At 38.0% G+C, this 15,444-nt stretch overlaps 1 protein-coding gene across 8 annotated transcripts in view; it reads left to right on the top strand.

Annotated features, from left to right (window-relative positions):
- The window catches only part of KIAA0586 (KIAA0586 ortholog), a 75,625-nt gene that overhangs the window by 39,463 nt on the left and 20,718 nt on the right, over positions 1-15,444 (top strand). For 4 of the 8 annotated variants that reach the window (XM_075104231.1, XM_075104224.1, XM_075104225.1 and 1 more), the window contains 4 exons: positions 797-931; positions 3,110-3,290; positions 6,427-6,566; positions 11,295-11,382. In XM_075104231.1, coding sequence (XP_074960332.1) covers positions 797-931; positions 3,110-3,290; positions 6,427-6,566; positions 11,295-11,382 — 544 coding nt within the window. The remainder of the gene's footprint in view (positions 1-796; positions 932-3,109; positions 3,291-6,426; positions 6,567-11,294; positions 11,383-15,444) is intronic. The other 4 variants (XM_075104226.1, XM_075104223.1, XM_075104229.1 and 1 more) reach the window with 3 other exon arrangements.

Below are 15,444 nucleotides of genomic sequence, written 5' to 3'. Positions count from 1 at the left end.
AAATGTCCTAGAGTAGGAGTCCTCTTTTCTTCTCCCTGCCTATACTTCCTAAACATTTCTACTCATACATGGCCATACTTCACCAGTGGATACATTCCCATTCATGATTTCATTCATGTCATAGTTGTGAGACTGTGTGCCCTGAACTTGCAGATCTTTCTGTCTGTTGTCCAGACTTTGCCATGTGAGTGCAAAGGCACCTGAGGAGATTGCCCTCCCTCTTGATCAAGATTGTAGAAATTCCCTTTGTGGGCTTCCCTTTGGATACCTGCTCTGTCTGCTGCACTTCCTCTCTTAAACTGTGTCATCAGGTGAACCTAAATCAAAGTTCCCTTTATCAGGTTAGAAAGCCTGCTTGCAAAGATGTTCTTCCCTCTCTTTGTCAGCTGGATCTTAACTCCTTCCAGTAGTCCTCCATCCTCAAACTGGGCGCTCTGGCTGAGGATGCTGGTGAGAGCAGCTCTGCAGCCAGACGTTGCTAGCAACCAGTATGTGTGGATGTAACTGTTTCCCTGAACTTTGAAGGCCTAAAGGACCTTGTTCTTCTCTAAGTATTGCAGTCCGGTGTATCAAATAAAGACTGTGTGTGTCTGTGGGTAAAAGGAGAAAACAGTGCATCAGTTTGCTTATTTTTAAATGCCTAGACTTTTGACACACGTTCTCGATGTGGAAACTGTAACAACTTTCTTGATAAAAGAAAAAAGCTTAATCGTGAACTAAAGTAAGAATTATCCAAGTTCCTACAAAAAACAGGTTTTGGATCATGTATTATGTAGATTTTGTTTCTTTATTTTAGGATTATGATCCTCCCAGTGAAGGGCAAGTGGTGAGAAAACTGGATAAGGGCTGTCACAGGGATCCTGTCCTGACTCTTTTAGCCAAATTAAATCAAGCACCTGTTGCTGCACAAGAAGGAATGTACCATTTGGAGGTAACTTACGGTCCTTTTCCTTCCAGTACAAAAGTTCTGAAGTGATAGTTTCTTACTCAAAAGTAGATAAAATATTTCAAGCTTATCCTTCCTGTTGGCTATAGAATAGGGTCATACACTTCATTCCCTGCTGGAAGTGATCCCACTTCTGTTCGCTAGGTTCTTGTGTAAAACGTTTTAAAAATACTGAAGGTTAAGTGTTTGTTATAAACAAGTTAGCTGCGCATAGTATCGCACGTACCTAGTTTTCAAGATGTGTGTGTGACTGTTCCAGTGTACCAGATTTGTCCTGTCATTTTGAACACCAGGGAAGTTTTCTGTCACGTCAGCAATGTGGGTGGTATGTTTAGCAGTACAAGTTGACGGCACATATGAGTGTTTTAGGGAGGTATGAAGCATAGCTCAGCATATGTTTACATGCACTTTTGCGCATGCTTTTTGATACCGATCTTGGAACAAAATCTCAAAATATTCATATTCAGTTGGCAGAAAAAAACAGACTGAGATATAACTATCTCATTACAAAGGGCACAAAAGTAATTTTTTGTCACACATCTAAGTGTTTTCTATGTGGAAAATAGTAGTTTGGACTGGGTGTCTATTCTAACTCACATAGCTGGAGGAATGTTTAAAGGAAGTAAACTGTGAATGCTACATTATGGTTCACAAACACCTTTATTTATGGCAGATCTTGCTTTTTGTGGTTTTGTTGATGCATATACGGTTTCTTCCTACTGTCTTGGTCAGTTTAGTCTAAATAATTACTAACTTCACTCACCTCCTTAACTGGTCCTTCGTCTGTCTTTATTTTACTTAATGAGCTCTGGTGGATGGACTGAGTGAAAAGCTTTCTACAGTGTCAGCTCTGAGTCTGCCTGTAATTGTAGTGACATTTTCTCATCAGCACTGCCAATTACAAATGCATCTCTAATTTGCTTTTTCCCTTTCCCATAGTCACAGACCGCTCGGTCTGTCCATGTAAGACACTAATAAACTGCCCCCCCCAGATTCTGACAAGGTGTGTGCAGGCATACCTTCTCATTTGTAAGAGAAAGAATGTTCTTCTAGATGTTACTAGTAATGCCTTGGAATTATACAGTGCGCATGTGTATATGTGTATTCAACCTGTTTTCCTGCATAGAAGCAAGCTGGTTTTTATCTGCAGCTTTGAAAGACAGAATCTAGAGAACCATCCATATCTTAAGTGCCATCCAAACCTACTTAAAAATTGAACTTTTTAGCTGAGCTGCTATGCAACAAAGAGTCAGTAGCTTTTAGATGCTTCCAATGTTACAAGGTCAGGCAGTGAACAATGGTCATATGTGTAACATTAAAGGCTTCATGTGCTAAAAATATAACTTAGGTTCTGATTGTATTGGGATACCAAACAAAATAAGTCACAGAATCCCAGGTTGGAAGGAACCTCAGGGACCACCTAGTCCAACCTTTCTAAGAAGAGCACAGTCTAGACAAGATGGCCCAGTGCCCTGTCCAGACGACTCTTGAAGGTGTCCAACATGGCCAAGTCAACCACCTCCCTGGGGAGATTATTCCAATGGTGACTGTCCTCAGTGTGAAAAATTCTCCTCTTGTGTCCAATCGGAATCTCCCCAAGAGCAACTTGTGTCCATTCCCCCTTGTCCTCTCCATGCAACTCCTTGTAAAAAGGGAGTCTCCATCTTCTTTGTAGCTACCCCTTAAGTACTGCTACATTGTGATGAGATCCCCTCTGAGCCTTCTTTTCTCAAGGCTGAACAAACCCAGCTCTCCCAGCCTATCCTCGTATGGCAGCTTCCCAGTCCTCTGATCATCTTAGTGACCCTTCTCTGGACCCCTTCCAGCCTGTCCACATCCTTTTTGTACAGCGGGGACCAGAACTGTACACAGTACTCCAGGTGTGGCCTGACAAGCGCTGAGTAGAGCGGGATAATGACTTCTTTAGAGTGATGTTCTTTGGCTGTAAGTGATTCTTTTCTGTCCAGTACTAATAAATATAGGTCTTGATTTCAAACCCAATTAGATGATATCACTTCATTTTCAGTTTTCTTTATTCAGCGCTAATAGTATAGACTTAAGTTTATGTATGCTGTAAGGGTTAATGCAATGAGATAACAATGCCTGGCTTTGGAACATTGGGAGTTTTTATACCTGCTGTTCTGATGTTGCTCTTCTATGTAGGATTCTGATGCTAGTGTTGGGGAGCTCAGTGAAGGTCAAAGGCCGAGGCTGACCAGAGCAGCAGAGAGAATTCTAATGGGACATTCAGTTTATATGGACCACCCGACTGCTCGGGCTTCTGAAAACAGACCACACCAGGGTTTCCATTCTCCATCGCCAGGGCAGCTTGCCCGAACTGGAGGTACAACTAGACTATTACTTCTTCTCTGTGGCATTTATGTGGATGCTGAGTTTTTTTTATAACAGTAGCTAAAATAATTTCAGAGAGTATGCTCAAAATCCCATATTAAAAATTTACAGGTAATTGCTGCAATGAAATGATTAACATTCCTATTCTGAGAACTGGATTTAATTCAAGCTGTGTCTTCACTCTTCTTTGTCTGTAATATTCTACAGTTTGAACAAAAATCGTGCCAAGTGCCTCTTGCCTATAGACTAATTGATTGTAAAGTATGTGTTTTAGTCTTTTAAGTCAAATTCAGTTCTCAAAAGCACTTAGTTTGACCGTTCTTGAAGTCGGTTTCCTTAGGACAGGTATTAACACCAGCAGTTCAAGCTACTTCTCCCTGTCCCCTTAAACAGCACACCTGCTCATTGTTTTTATCACTCCATCAAGGGGATACTGTAGTGTCTCATAATTGGTAATATATTTTTGCTTCAAATATTCCTGTAATAATATGGAAGTTCATTTTTTTTTCCCAAATGGGTAGGTGAGGCACACATATAATGGCTTGTACAAAGTAGTGCGGGAATATGTTGCTGCGGTAAAGCAGGGTAATTAATTTATTTCTTTTCAGTTGAAACTAGTGCTATAACCACTGGCCCATCCTTCCTCTCCCTTATCTTTTTATCCCAGTTTCTCTATTGTTATCTGAAAATGTACTTCTATACTTGCTTAATTAAACTGCTGCAAGCTCATAGAAACTCTTAGTTTTGTTGAGTGTGGTTTTAAATGTGATTCAATTAAACTGAAATAATTATCAAGCTGTTACAACACAGATGTTGTTGCACTGATTCATCAAAAGTTGTGTAAACTGAAGTAATCACACAGCTGGTTTTCTGTCCTTTTAAATTTCACATTTATGAATTTAACAAGAGAAGCATATCTCACGTTATCAGCCCTTGACCAGTAGGAAGTGGATTGAGATTGAATGTGTTCAATATGTGGCAAAAATTAACTCAGCGAAATAAGAGTATTTGTTTAGTTTTGAAGTGGTTATACAGAGAGTAAGCTTTTTAAGGCATCTGTTACCTAATGTTTTGGACCAGCTACACCACTGTCAGCCTTGAAAATACATTCTGGTATTTACATGTTATATTTATATATAAATATATGACATACACTACATATTATCAAACTTTTACTTGAAAGTAGTTTGTTGAATGTTGTTTGGAGATCTGTTACATTAGGCTTCCTGGCAAAGGACTTAAGTAATGCTGCTATCCCTTTCTCCAAGTCATTTGTTTAACACCGTTGTTAGAGTACAGTCAGCATTAAGAACACTGTGATGTGGGAAAAATCAGTGATCTAGATCAGTCTGCTCTAAGTCTCTGATAGTGCTCAGGACCATATAGAAAGTTAGAAGATGCAAGTTAATGGCAGGACCTGCCTACTAGGGATATTTCTTACCCTTAGCTGTATCTGGTATAAAATGTTTGTATCTCCCCTATATATATTTGCTAAATTTATTTCATTTAATTTAGGATGCCCTTTGGCTGTCTTGTAAATCCAAAACCAGCTCCTACATGTGATGATAATCTAAAAGCATTGTGTTTCTCTAGTAATTTTTTATGCGCATCTCTCTAAATCTTGAGGTATTGTTTCTGTTTTAGTATTTGTTTTAGAGGATGCAAGTGCTCTGGACTAACTAACGTATAGGAATGCCCTGTGCTTTTACATAATCTGTAATAATCCCAGACTGAGTTTTGCTGCATCCTAATGATTTTTAATTTAGCTTCCCTCCCTCCACACCTCAGAACACACAGCACAGGATTCATTGACATTGCTCAGGAAACAGTCTTGTATAAGACCTAGGGTATCCTTTCAAGACGAGTGTTTTCATATCAGGGAGGAACAGAAAATCTTGTTTCCAAGTCCCTTTAATAGCAAAATCAACACTGAATAGGAAACAACCTGTTCTGGGTGGTGGGGGCATGGAGGGGGGAAGGAATGATCTGTGATTGTTACCACTTTTCTTCCAAATCTTTTATATCCATCCACTGGTATGTGAGATTGCATGTCCTTCAGTCTGTTGCGAGTCAGGACTAAGAGATATTTCTCAATAGCCGCAACATTCACAATGCAGGTCCATCATTTTATTTCATTTTATTTGATAATTATTTTTAGGTCTAAAATTAAATAATTGTTACACCAGTGGGGGTAAAAGTTCATATATTTCAGGGTGTGTATCTCTGTACATATAACCCGGCAGTGGATACTCAGTTTCTCTGTCAAAATGAGTCACTCTCAGATATACCTGTAAGAATTCTGGGGATTGTGTGTGTATGGGTATCTTCAGTTTTGCGACCAGTTTTTATGTGTATTATGGAAACATCCTACATATTTGTATGATGGAGCAGGTGTTGCTTATGCAGGTATATAACAGCATCTTGATGATCAGTCTTTCATTTATAAATCCTTCTTTTCAGTGCTTAAAGTCATGGATATAAAAACCAACATGCAAATGGAATATGGCACATGTAGTCTTAAAGTGAACAATAATTACAGTTAATTAAGCAATGATTATAGTTAATTAGGCTTAAAATTCATTCTTTGGCTCTGTATGATAGCAGAAGGCTAAAGTTAGTCTGTGAGCTGTCAGTACATTTTTCATAAAGATGCTTTACATACTTGCAGGCTGCAAAAGCATGATAAATGCTGGATTATATAGCAAATGGTCCCTTTAAAAGAGACTATATACAGGTTTCTTTTCATTCACACAACAATGAAACATTTTCATGGAGAAGCCTTTCCAATCTCTTTCCAATATGTGTGATAAAGCTCATTAAGCATATAATGGTATGATGAACTATACAGCTTTGAAGCTATCACAAATGCCATGTTAGAAATCTACAGATGATAAAACTGATTTATTTTTTTCAATTTCCACAGGCATGTATTTCTTATTTCTTTTTTCCCACAAGAACAATTTAAGGGATATACATTGAGCCACGTAAGGAGGAAATCATTCTCTTTACAGTTGCATGTCCCATTATTGAACCTTGAAAGGCTCCACATCCTGCCACATGAGTTGACTGGGAGATTATTGCTCCAGCTCATCAAGGAATTTTTTTCTCTTTATTTTTCTCTCTCTCAGCAGAAATTCTTGGAGATGCAGATACAAGTCGTGGTCCAATGCTTATGGCTGAACTGGAATCGCAACTGGTTTCAAATCCTGTTCTGCAGTCAGCCCTACCAAGCTGCAGAGTGACATCTCTCTCAGAGGATCTGTCCCAGGTAAACTCAAAGGATCTTTTCTATGACTAGTCAGAAAGTGCAAACCGAAACCCTGGCAAATAAATCTTCCTGTTTCACCATGGGGACTGACATCACAGAACCAGTGTAATTAAAGTGACACATTCAGATGAGAAACTGAAGTCAAAAGTACATGCGTGTAATAAAAATACTTGTGTTGACTGTGATGGAATCCTTACAATATGTTTTCTGTTAGGTTCAGACCTTCTCTTTTACCTTTTCTGCACTTCCTCACAACTTCAGTGGTCTCACAGGATCTAATACTATACGTACTTGGTTCAGATGAGGCATTCCAATGTTTTAGGGGCACAGGGCTTCAAATACAGAAGAATAACATGATGGATATATGAGAGAGGAAGCGACAATAGAGGTTTGGCCTCACTAGTTGTAACCCACCGATTCATCATTGCAGGAGCTTTAGCTGTCCTTGTAGGGGCAGGGTTGGAAAGGTGGTAATGGTGATGTTCCTCAGAATACCTGAAGGTAGAGGAAGATCCTATTGATCTCTGAAACCTATAGAGTTAATCCACTGCTACTTTTTTTAGTATGTGCTGTTTCCTAGAGATGATGGTTTACTAGCTAACTAAAGATAAATTCAAAGAGCAAGTGGCAAAAGCTAAAAACGAGGTGGCAGATTGCTCTTTAATATGTTAAGCTTCACAGTGTGTTTGAAAGTAATAATATACTTACTATGTTTGCTATGTTCCTGCATGCATTCTGTCCTTCCCTGATGTTCTATATTAAAAATAACCTGAACTATCTTACATTGATCTGTCTTTGGTTTCATGTTTTTGAGCTTTATGTATTATGCCACTGGTGTCTGAGCAGTTCTTGAACTGGTCATCTGAAGCAATGTGTTGCGTCTTCAAAGAGGATTTAAAATGTTATACCTCTTTCACTTTGAGATAACTGGAATGTATTATTTATTGGAAAGGTTGTTCACAGGCAAGGCTGGATTAAGTTAAACCGCTGTGTGTGTTGGGGTGAAGCTCATATCCTTGTTACCGTTTCAACTAGCCAAAAGTAGGGACAGAGAGGGCAAAACATGTTTCCTTCTTTCAGCACCATTAGCTGTGATGAAGAACCCAGTGATACCTACGTCTCATGCTCTGGAGAATTAACTGATGGGGTTAGGATTGATTTTTGTTTGCGTTACCCATGTACATAGTCTTACCTATGCAAGAAATGTAAGGTGATCTGACATTGTGTCTTTCATAGAAAATACATGGATTATTATATATTATGTTATCTTTAGAAACTTCTTCTTGCGTCTGAACCCGTAGTGTCACTTTTTTTGCCTGCTGGCATATAAAACTCACCCTCCCTCCAAATCAACGAAACAAACAAACCCCTGAACTTTGTGTGTGTGGTTGCGTTTGTTTTCATTTCTTTACCCAAAGAAAATGATCTCTTCCTGTACATGGATGTTCCTGACTTAAGGCTCTAAACCACTGTTTCTCATGGGCTAAATTTTTTGCCTTTCTATGACGTGGCTGTACCTATATGCGATAACAACTGTAAATGTCTGTCCTGGTTGTGGCAAAGCCGTGTTCCATAAGATCCTCTACTGGATCTGTACATCCTCCTCTGAAAAAAAAGAATCCCTGTACCAGATGATTTGAAAGTTTGCTTTGACAGCATCTAACATGTAACAATGAGGAACCTTTCCCCTACTTTCAATTAGGGATGTCATCTGTATTCAGATCTATGGCTGGATCTGCTTTGTCGTCTGCCTGTAGGAAACAGATTTTCTGGTAACATAATATCAGCTGTGGCAAGAGCAAGAGATGCTCAGGCTTTCAGAATGATTCATTCTATGTAATGTTTAAGGCAATAATCACTTTAAACTTCTTCAAAGATTTCCTCCCAGGTTAGTCACTGTCAGTTGTTTCACGTCTCTTTCATCTCTAGGCAGTGTTTGCCTTCATTGAAATTAAACTCTATCAGCTACGTACAAAGCAAGAAGACTAATCTATTTAGGAGCAAAACTAGGTGTTTGCTGGGAGACCTGAGAGAATACACTGTATTTCAGATGGTGTCCAGCTGAGCTTGGGTTCGGTAGAGCTTTGTCCTCATATAACTGGGAACAATCCTCCTGGATGTTAGGGTTTGTAAAAAGGTTTGCAAAGCCTGCATGGTTTCCATAATCTGTCTGAACAGGATCCTCACTTCAGGGAGGTTGTGGGCAGTGATGTGGAGCTGCCACATATGTGCCACTTGTTTGCTCCCTGGCACCGGTGTGTAGATCAGATTTTGACCAACAGAAAGAGCATTGTCTTTTCATGTAGGGCAGAGGCAAATGGCTTTCAGTCACGAAGAGTGAAGTCTGTGTGGTCACTCACTCCAAAACAAATGGCTGAAGTCATACAGGAATTTTCTTATCTACCCAGATTCCTTGGCTGCTCCTCCTTTTCTGGTGTTGGATTTTTTTGAGATTTATATATGTTTTTAGCCACTGTTAGACAGAATGCCAGACTAAATGCATCTTCGGTTTGACCCCTTCACTCCATTCTTGTGCAATGATACAGGAATTAACTGTTATTTGTGACCACTTTGCCCCTGTGCTATTAGCTCTAAGAAACAACAGAATGAGTAGGAGGAAGCTGGGCTTTTCCTATTCTACATAAAACATTTTGATCATGGGAGGGACATGAACATTGAAGTCATATTTGTGTGGCTAAACATTTCAAAGATGGTAAATCTGAATCATTTGAAGTCCCAAATGCATTGTTAAAATCTTAGAAAATCAGTTAGTTGCAAAATATTTTCATCATGTTCTTGTGTAAGTATGAATGTTTTTATACAATCAACATTTTTTAAGTGGGATTGTCACTTTGGTATTCTCATTAGCTTTCATTTTTAGCATTTCAAAAGAGATGGTTTTTTAATCTTCAGGAATGCATAATTGTAGGTTATGAATCTATGAGTTATCTCTCAGCTTCTTGTTGCAGCTCAGTTCAGTTAAACTGGTTTTTGGTTTGTCTTACTAAAAATCCAAAACAAAACAAAACAGAAAAAACACTTCAAATGGACTCATGAATATGCTGTCATGCTGCTTGCATTTAATGTTCCGTAACATTGGTGGCCTTCGATCACATTTCCGTGAGGCCTTCCTGCTTTCAGGAAATCATCTCAGCTCTTTCTTATCTTGTAAGCTTTAAAGGATGAACAGAGTTGGTCGGCATCATGGTGTGTAGAGGTGCCCAAGTAAGCACCAATCCTAACTGGTCTATCCATACTCACAGTGCCTTGTGGAGATGCTAGCTTGATCTCAGATGCATGTATATTCACTTCCACCAGCTTACGCTCATCACTGTGCTGGTGGGGTTGTGTCAGTGCTCGTTAGAGATGACATGCTATCTACTAGTGTAGCTCGTTTGCTCTATGCTTTGTTTACTGGGGAGTGTAAACAAGTCCATGCAGCCACTGAGGAAAAGACAATGACTGAATGGCTTATCCTTTTTTTGTTCCTAATGTTTTGCAGTGCTGGCTTAAATGATCATTAAGTACATGAGAAGCAATACCATTACTGTTGAGATTCCTGTTATCATAGGGGACAGCTGTTAGCTGAAAGAAGTGGGAAGCCCTGATTGCATAGTTGGCACCATGCTTATTGTTTGCCAGACATAAAAATTTTCTTCTTTTGATCTATATTTTTGACTGTGTGTTTCACTTGTGGCCTCCACAGTAGTGGAGGGTTTCTCTTACAGAACTGAAGCATACTTTCCTTTTCTTCCTTTTTAGCTTTTGGGGAGCAAAATACCACTGGTACTTTGACATCAGGTCTTCAAGAGAGTGCCCGTGCCGTTGCTTCTCAGGACGTATAATTTTCCCAGAAGTCATACAGCAATTCTGTCTGTAGGCTCCAAACACTGTGTGATATGCAAACATTTACGATCTTTCTCGTGTTCCTCCTTCTTTAAGAATCTTCATTAAAAAACTTATATTCATCTGTGGAATCAACAGAATAACTGCGCAAATCAAAATTGTCTGTCTTAGAGAATGATTCAGTCTTCTAGAACTCTATGACTCTATGTTTTGCACTTCTCATGTTTCCTGTCTATGTGTAGTGCAATGTCCTTGGGCCACAATTCCTGTTCCAGTTAGCACATAAGATAACCAGCATACTTGACAAATATGATGTCTGTCTTTTTAACCTCCAGAGTGTTTGTTGCTTCTAAGAAACTGTTTTCCTATAGGCTTTGTTGCAGACCTAGGTCCTGAAGAGCATTTCAGGAAGAGTGGAAAATGGTTTTAAAAACACGGTTAAGGAAATAAAATTTATGCTTGTGATGGGTTTTCTAACCTGTGTGCTGTCTTTTTATTTTTCTTTTCCCTTTCAACTTTCTCTTTTTACTCAGGAGGGTAATACCTAGGGAAAAGTCCTGGGTATTGAAGAAAGCCAGAGAAATCTTATGTTATTTCCGCCACATGCTTTGATTAGGAATTGAGGGTCCCCTGTGTGTTCAGGTCTAAATGGCACTTTGCCATACCTACTGCTCCCAGGATGTCTGTCTGGAGGAAATAGCACAGCAATAGGCTAAATCAGATCTGAATTCTTTTGAAGTCGAAAGGAAGGAAGAACAAGTGCACGTCCTTTAATGAATCTTTAAAAGCATCTTTGGGTGTTTCTTGAAGTTCCAAATAATTTTACTGTGCTTTTACATCAAAAGTCAGGGTTGTAATATGATTTTAATGTATGATATATAGGAGGAAAGCCGAGGAGCTGCACAAGTTGAGACTGTGAGACCCCTGGTTATTCATGTGAGAAGGAAGTCTGAAGAGGTGCAACAAGAAGGTAAATCAATGTCAATAAGCAAACATAGTTCTTTCAGTTAAGCACATTGCTTTTAAATGCTGTTGAATACTGATGTATAATAAGATACTGATTTTTTAAAAAGTTTGGTTTTCAGTACTACCAAATTCCCCAAACTTCCAAACGCTTGTATATAGTGTGTATAAACCTGTGTACATAGTTATGGTATTGTTGGGATGCACTGAAGGGATTGGAAATGTATCTGTATGTAAGTCATCAGAATCCTTGCAATTAAGTATTTATTTAAATTTTTGTTTGCCAAGAGCATGACAATGTGCATATTATGTAGTCAGCTGAATCTTAATTGCTTTATAGAATGCTATTCGCAAACAAAATATTCATAATGTTGTGATAGATGGCAGTGGCTCATACACATGAGAAAATGCAAGGGTACTAGAGGAGAACTGAAAGATAATACAAAGTTAAGATCTTGCAAATGTGAAAAGAAAAATAGAGATTTCAATGTTAAGATGGCCTGGTTTGAGATGGACTTCAAGCTAGTGTGTAGCAGTGATTGTCTTTTGTGAAGGACACTCTGTATTATCTATGCATAACCATGCTATTTTGGGAGATAACTTAACAGTGTCTGTTAGAAGTGTTAAGGATATTGCATGTTTATTGTAGTTCAAGTCAGTATTGGAATAACATAAACTGTGCATATTGCTGCCATATTTAATTGTCTTAGGAGATAATTTTGTGGAAGTGGTAGAGTGAGATATGTAGCAGTTTTAATCTTACGTGCTAAGAACTGGAATCTAAAAACCTGCATGTCTACAAAAATGCAATTACAATTGCTCCACCCTAGTATAGACAAATTCTTCCTTCAAGCCCTTTTTAAAATAATTCTTTGAACTTCTTCCATTTAATTTTTTTAAAACATCTAATCGAATTATAACTCTGATGGAATTATTTTACTTCAAATACATATAAGTGCTAAGAAAAGCCCTAGGCCAGAGTTATTGGTTGTGGAACATGGAACCTAATTTCAGAACCATGGTTTTCATATGAAGGAAGTTATGAATAATGTAAAACTTAGCTTCTATGGACAATTAGTGGAAAAGCTTACAGAACTGAAGTGGCACACTTTAGTGCATGTACATGTTTTGTTGTAGGGTCATTTATCAACACGTGCTTTTAAAGTGGGTAAATAAAGAATTTACTAAAAAATGGGGGTTAACTCTTTTATTTAGCATTGGTGGAAAATATTGCAATGACTTTTTCTAATAGGAAGAACCATATTTTTCCTCTGGTGTTTAGGAAATCCAAATTGCCTAAGGAAAGTGAATTTCCAGTAAGTTGAGTATGACCTTTAAATGGCCAGAAAGGAAATTATGTGGCAGGTCTGCCTTGCAGGATCAACCTGTTCCGAACTTCCTTGACAGCAGTTATAGGAATCTTCCTTTTCTTCCTCCCAACACTTGCTATTAAGCATCAGAGAGAAGGAGGAAAGGGGAGATAGTCCTCCTAACACTGTACTTAGTCTCACAGTGTTAACAAGATGGCACTTCCAGCCTGCATTATTGAGTAGGGTGTTAGAGAGGGGTGGAAATGGAGTAAAATATTTTTTATGAAATCTTTTGTTTTCTGGAATATTTATCTTCAGAAAAACTAAATTAACCTGTACTGTAATACAAGGGGTTTGGGCACAGTCCATCTATGCCTGTGTGTCAGATGAAAATGTCTGACCACGAGATGGCAGTAGTCAATTTTCTTTGAGAGGAACAAAAAAAAAGATTATTTATATACCAGGATAATTTAAATCTTACTCAAAGTATACATATTTAATGAGCCCGTAAAAATCTAGAGGATTTGCAAATGGAAACAACTGTCTGTCAGTTTTAACCAGAAGGTCTTGTCTCTATAAGCTTCACCACAGCAACTTAGTCAAAAAGTTGAGGGTAAAAATTAATAAGAATCATTTGAAAGAAAAATGAAAACTTGCAACATGATAAGTATATATGGATTTAAATAAATACAACATTTTAAAATTAAGCACATCTGTTCCTGTAAGTTCAAAGCACTCTGTTTATAAAAACTTCATGTCAAACGGTGGCTTTTACTCACTGTCCCTTGCTATCTCAGTACTCGCCTGAAAATGGAGAAGCATTTCTGAGGCAGAGCCATTTAGGTATTTTTTCAGAGTTTAAAGGGTAAGTGGTTGTATTGGTATTAGAGCTTAGAAAATCTGGAGCCCTGAAATGAAGTGTGAATTCAGGATGTTGGGAGAAAAGGGAAATTGTTTTTCCCTTTTCTTGGAGGGAAAAGGACTTAGAGTTGGGTGTAAAAAAAGCCTTTTTATTTAATTGATAAACACAAGACAAGATTTGATTAATTTTTTGTCTATGCTTATAAATATACGTACGATAGAGCTTTCTTTTGTTGTTTAAAAAATTTTTGTGGTCTACAGTGAACATGTGTTTTTACTGAAAGTAAGTTGATTGATGTCTTCTAATGAAAGTTGAAGTTCAGTAGGACTGTTACAATATCATGCCTGAAAGGGTAATGTCTCCTGAAAGTTACAACTGAAAATCAAGCCTGAATGTATTATTAATTGAAATGTGTGCCTTCTCTAGACATAGTGGAGACAGTGGTTTGAAAACATACATTTTTAGTACATAATATACATGCATATATATTTTTGGCTTTATGATACCCTTTAATCTTTGTACCATTCTTTCATATATCTTCATAAATTTAATATGATAATAATTGTTGTGGTTGGTGAATGCCCATATTTCCAGAATACAAGCATTTTCAGGCTTACATTAACATGATTCAGAATTTTTAAATTAAAATGTAAGAACAGGTGGCAATGCTTGACTGCAGAGCATTTTTAAAGTTTAATATGAGCAGCTCAGAACGAAGAAGTAGATGTATCTTCACTTAATTATTTTTCTGCAGCACAGACTCTCAAAATGTGACCTAGAGAGCACAACTTCATGATAGTAATTCCTTTTTATCTCCAGCTAGTGAATAATATTCAGGCAGCTGTTAAGTACATGGGAAAGCAACATTGGGACACTAAGCAATTGGCTTTGTTGCCACAGAGAGATTGCACAATTGCTTGTGGGAGGAGATGATCTGTGCAATAAATGAGTAAGAGGACAAGAAGCCCTTAAAACAATCTGTATATAAAAAATAAAGCTTCCAGAGTCCCTGTTTGGTATTGAAAATGGGCTAGTTCTGTGTTAGCATTGAGATTATGCTGTATTGAAAACTAATATTGAAAATATGGATATAACTAAATACGACTTTGCCACTCTTCTTCAGCCAGACATTGCTCTGAGTTACATTTTGGGTTATTTTTTCTTAAAACTATTGTGGCATGAGGCAAATCTCTAACAGATGCTTCAAGGAAGGAAGAAGATTAGGATAAGGCTAAAGGTCTTTATTTTTTCCTTGGAACTGGAACTGTTTTGGTCAAACTCTTAACAACTATTCTACTGAAAGTTTACTTTCTCTTTAATATCCTGCTGTTTCTTTTTTTGGACTGAATTTCACTAAACGCTTTTGCTAAGGACCATCCATACCACCCTGAAAATAGCAGCTAGTGACAAAAAACGGAGCTATTCTTTCACTCTGTAGACAGTACCACCACAACCCAAGAGGTAGGAATAGTTTGCGTAGCCTACATTGCTCCTTGAATTTGACTAATTTTTGGGAGAAGATATTGGAAGTTGAAGTCATGAAATCAATTATCTATAATTATGGCATTTTTCAAGCAAATGTCCCCTTAGAGGTTTATGTATGTTTTTCAGTGCTTCTTCAGAACTCTTATTTCTGGTCTATTTTGACTCTGGTTTTCCTATACAGTAACGTCCCCATGCTATCAGATGGCTCATTGACATAATTCAGTTAATATATTTTACATTCGGGCAAGTCAGGAAATGCAAAGCTGCGTTTCCCACAGAAACTGTGTCTTTTCTATAAGTAGTCATTAGCTTTTAGGTGCTCCAAGTGGTTTAGAACACCAGTTCTCAAAGAGTTTTCATTTGCTTTTTCTGCACATGTGACCATAGCAGCTACGTGATAGCCCTTGCACTG

The sequence above is a fragment of the Phalacrocorax aristotelis genome, chromosome 9, assembly GCF_949628215.1.
Source record: "Phalacrocorax aristotelis chromosome 9, bGulAri2.1, whole genome shotgun sequence".
In the NCBI taxonomy this organism is placed as follows: domain Eukaryota; kingdom Metazoa; phylum Chordata; class Aves; order Suliformes; family Phalacrocoracidae; genus Phalacrocorax; species Phalacrocorax aristotelis.
The sequence above is the reverse complement of the archived record's forward strand: the minus strand, read 5'-3'. Positions and strand labels throughout refer to the sequence as shown.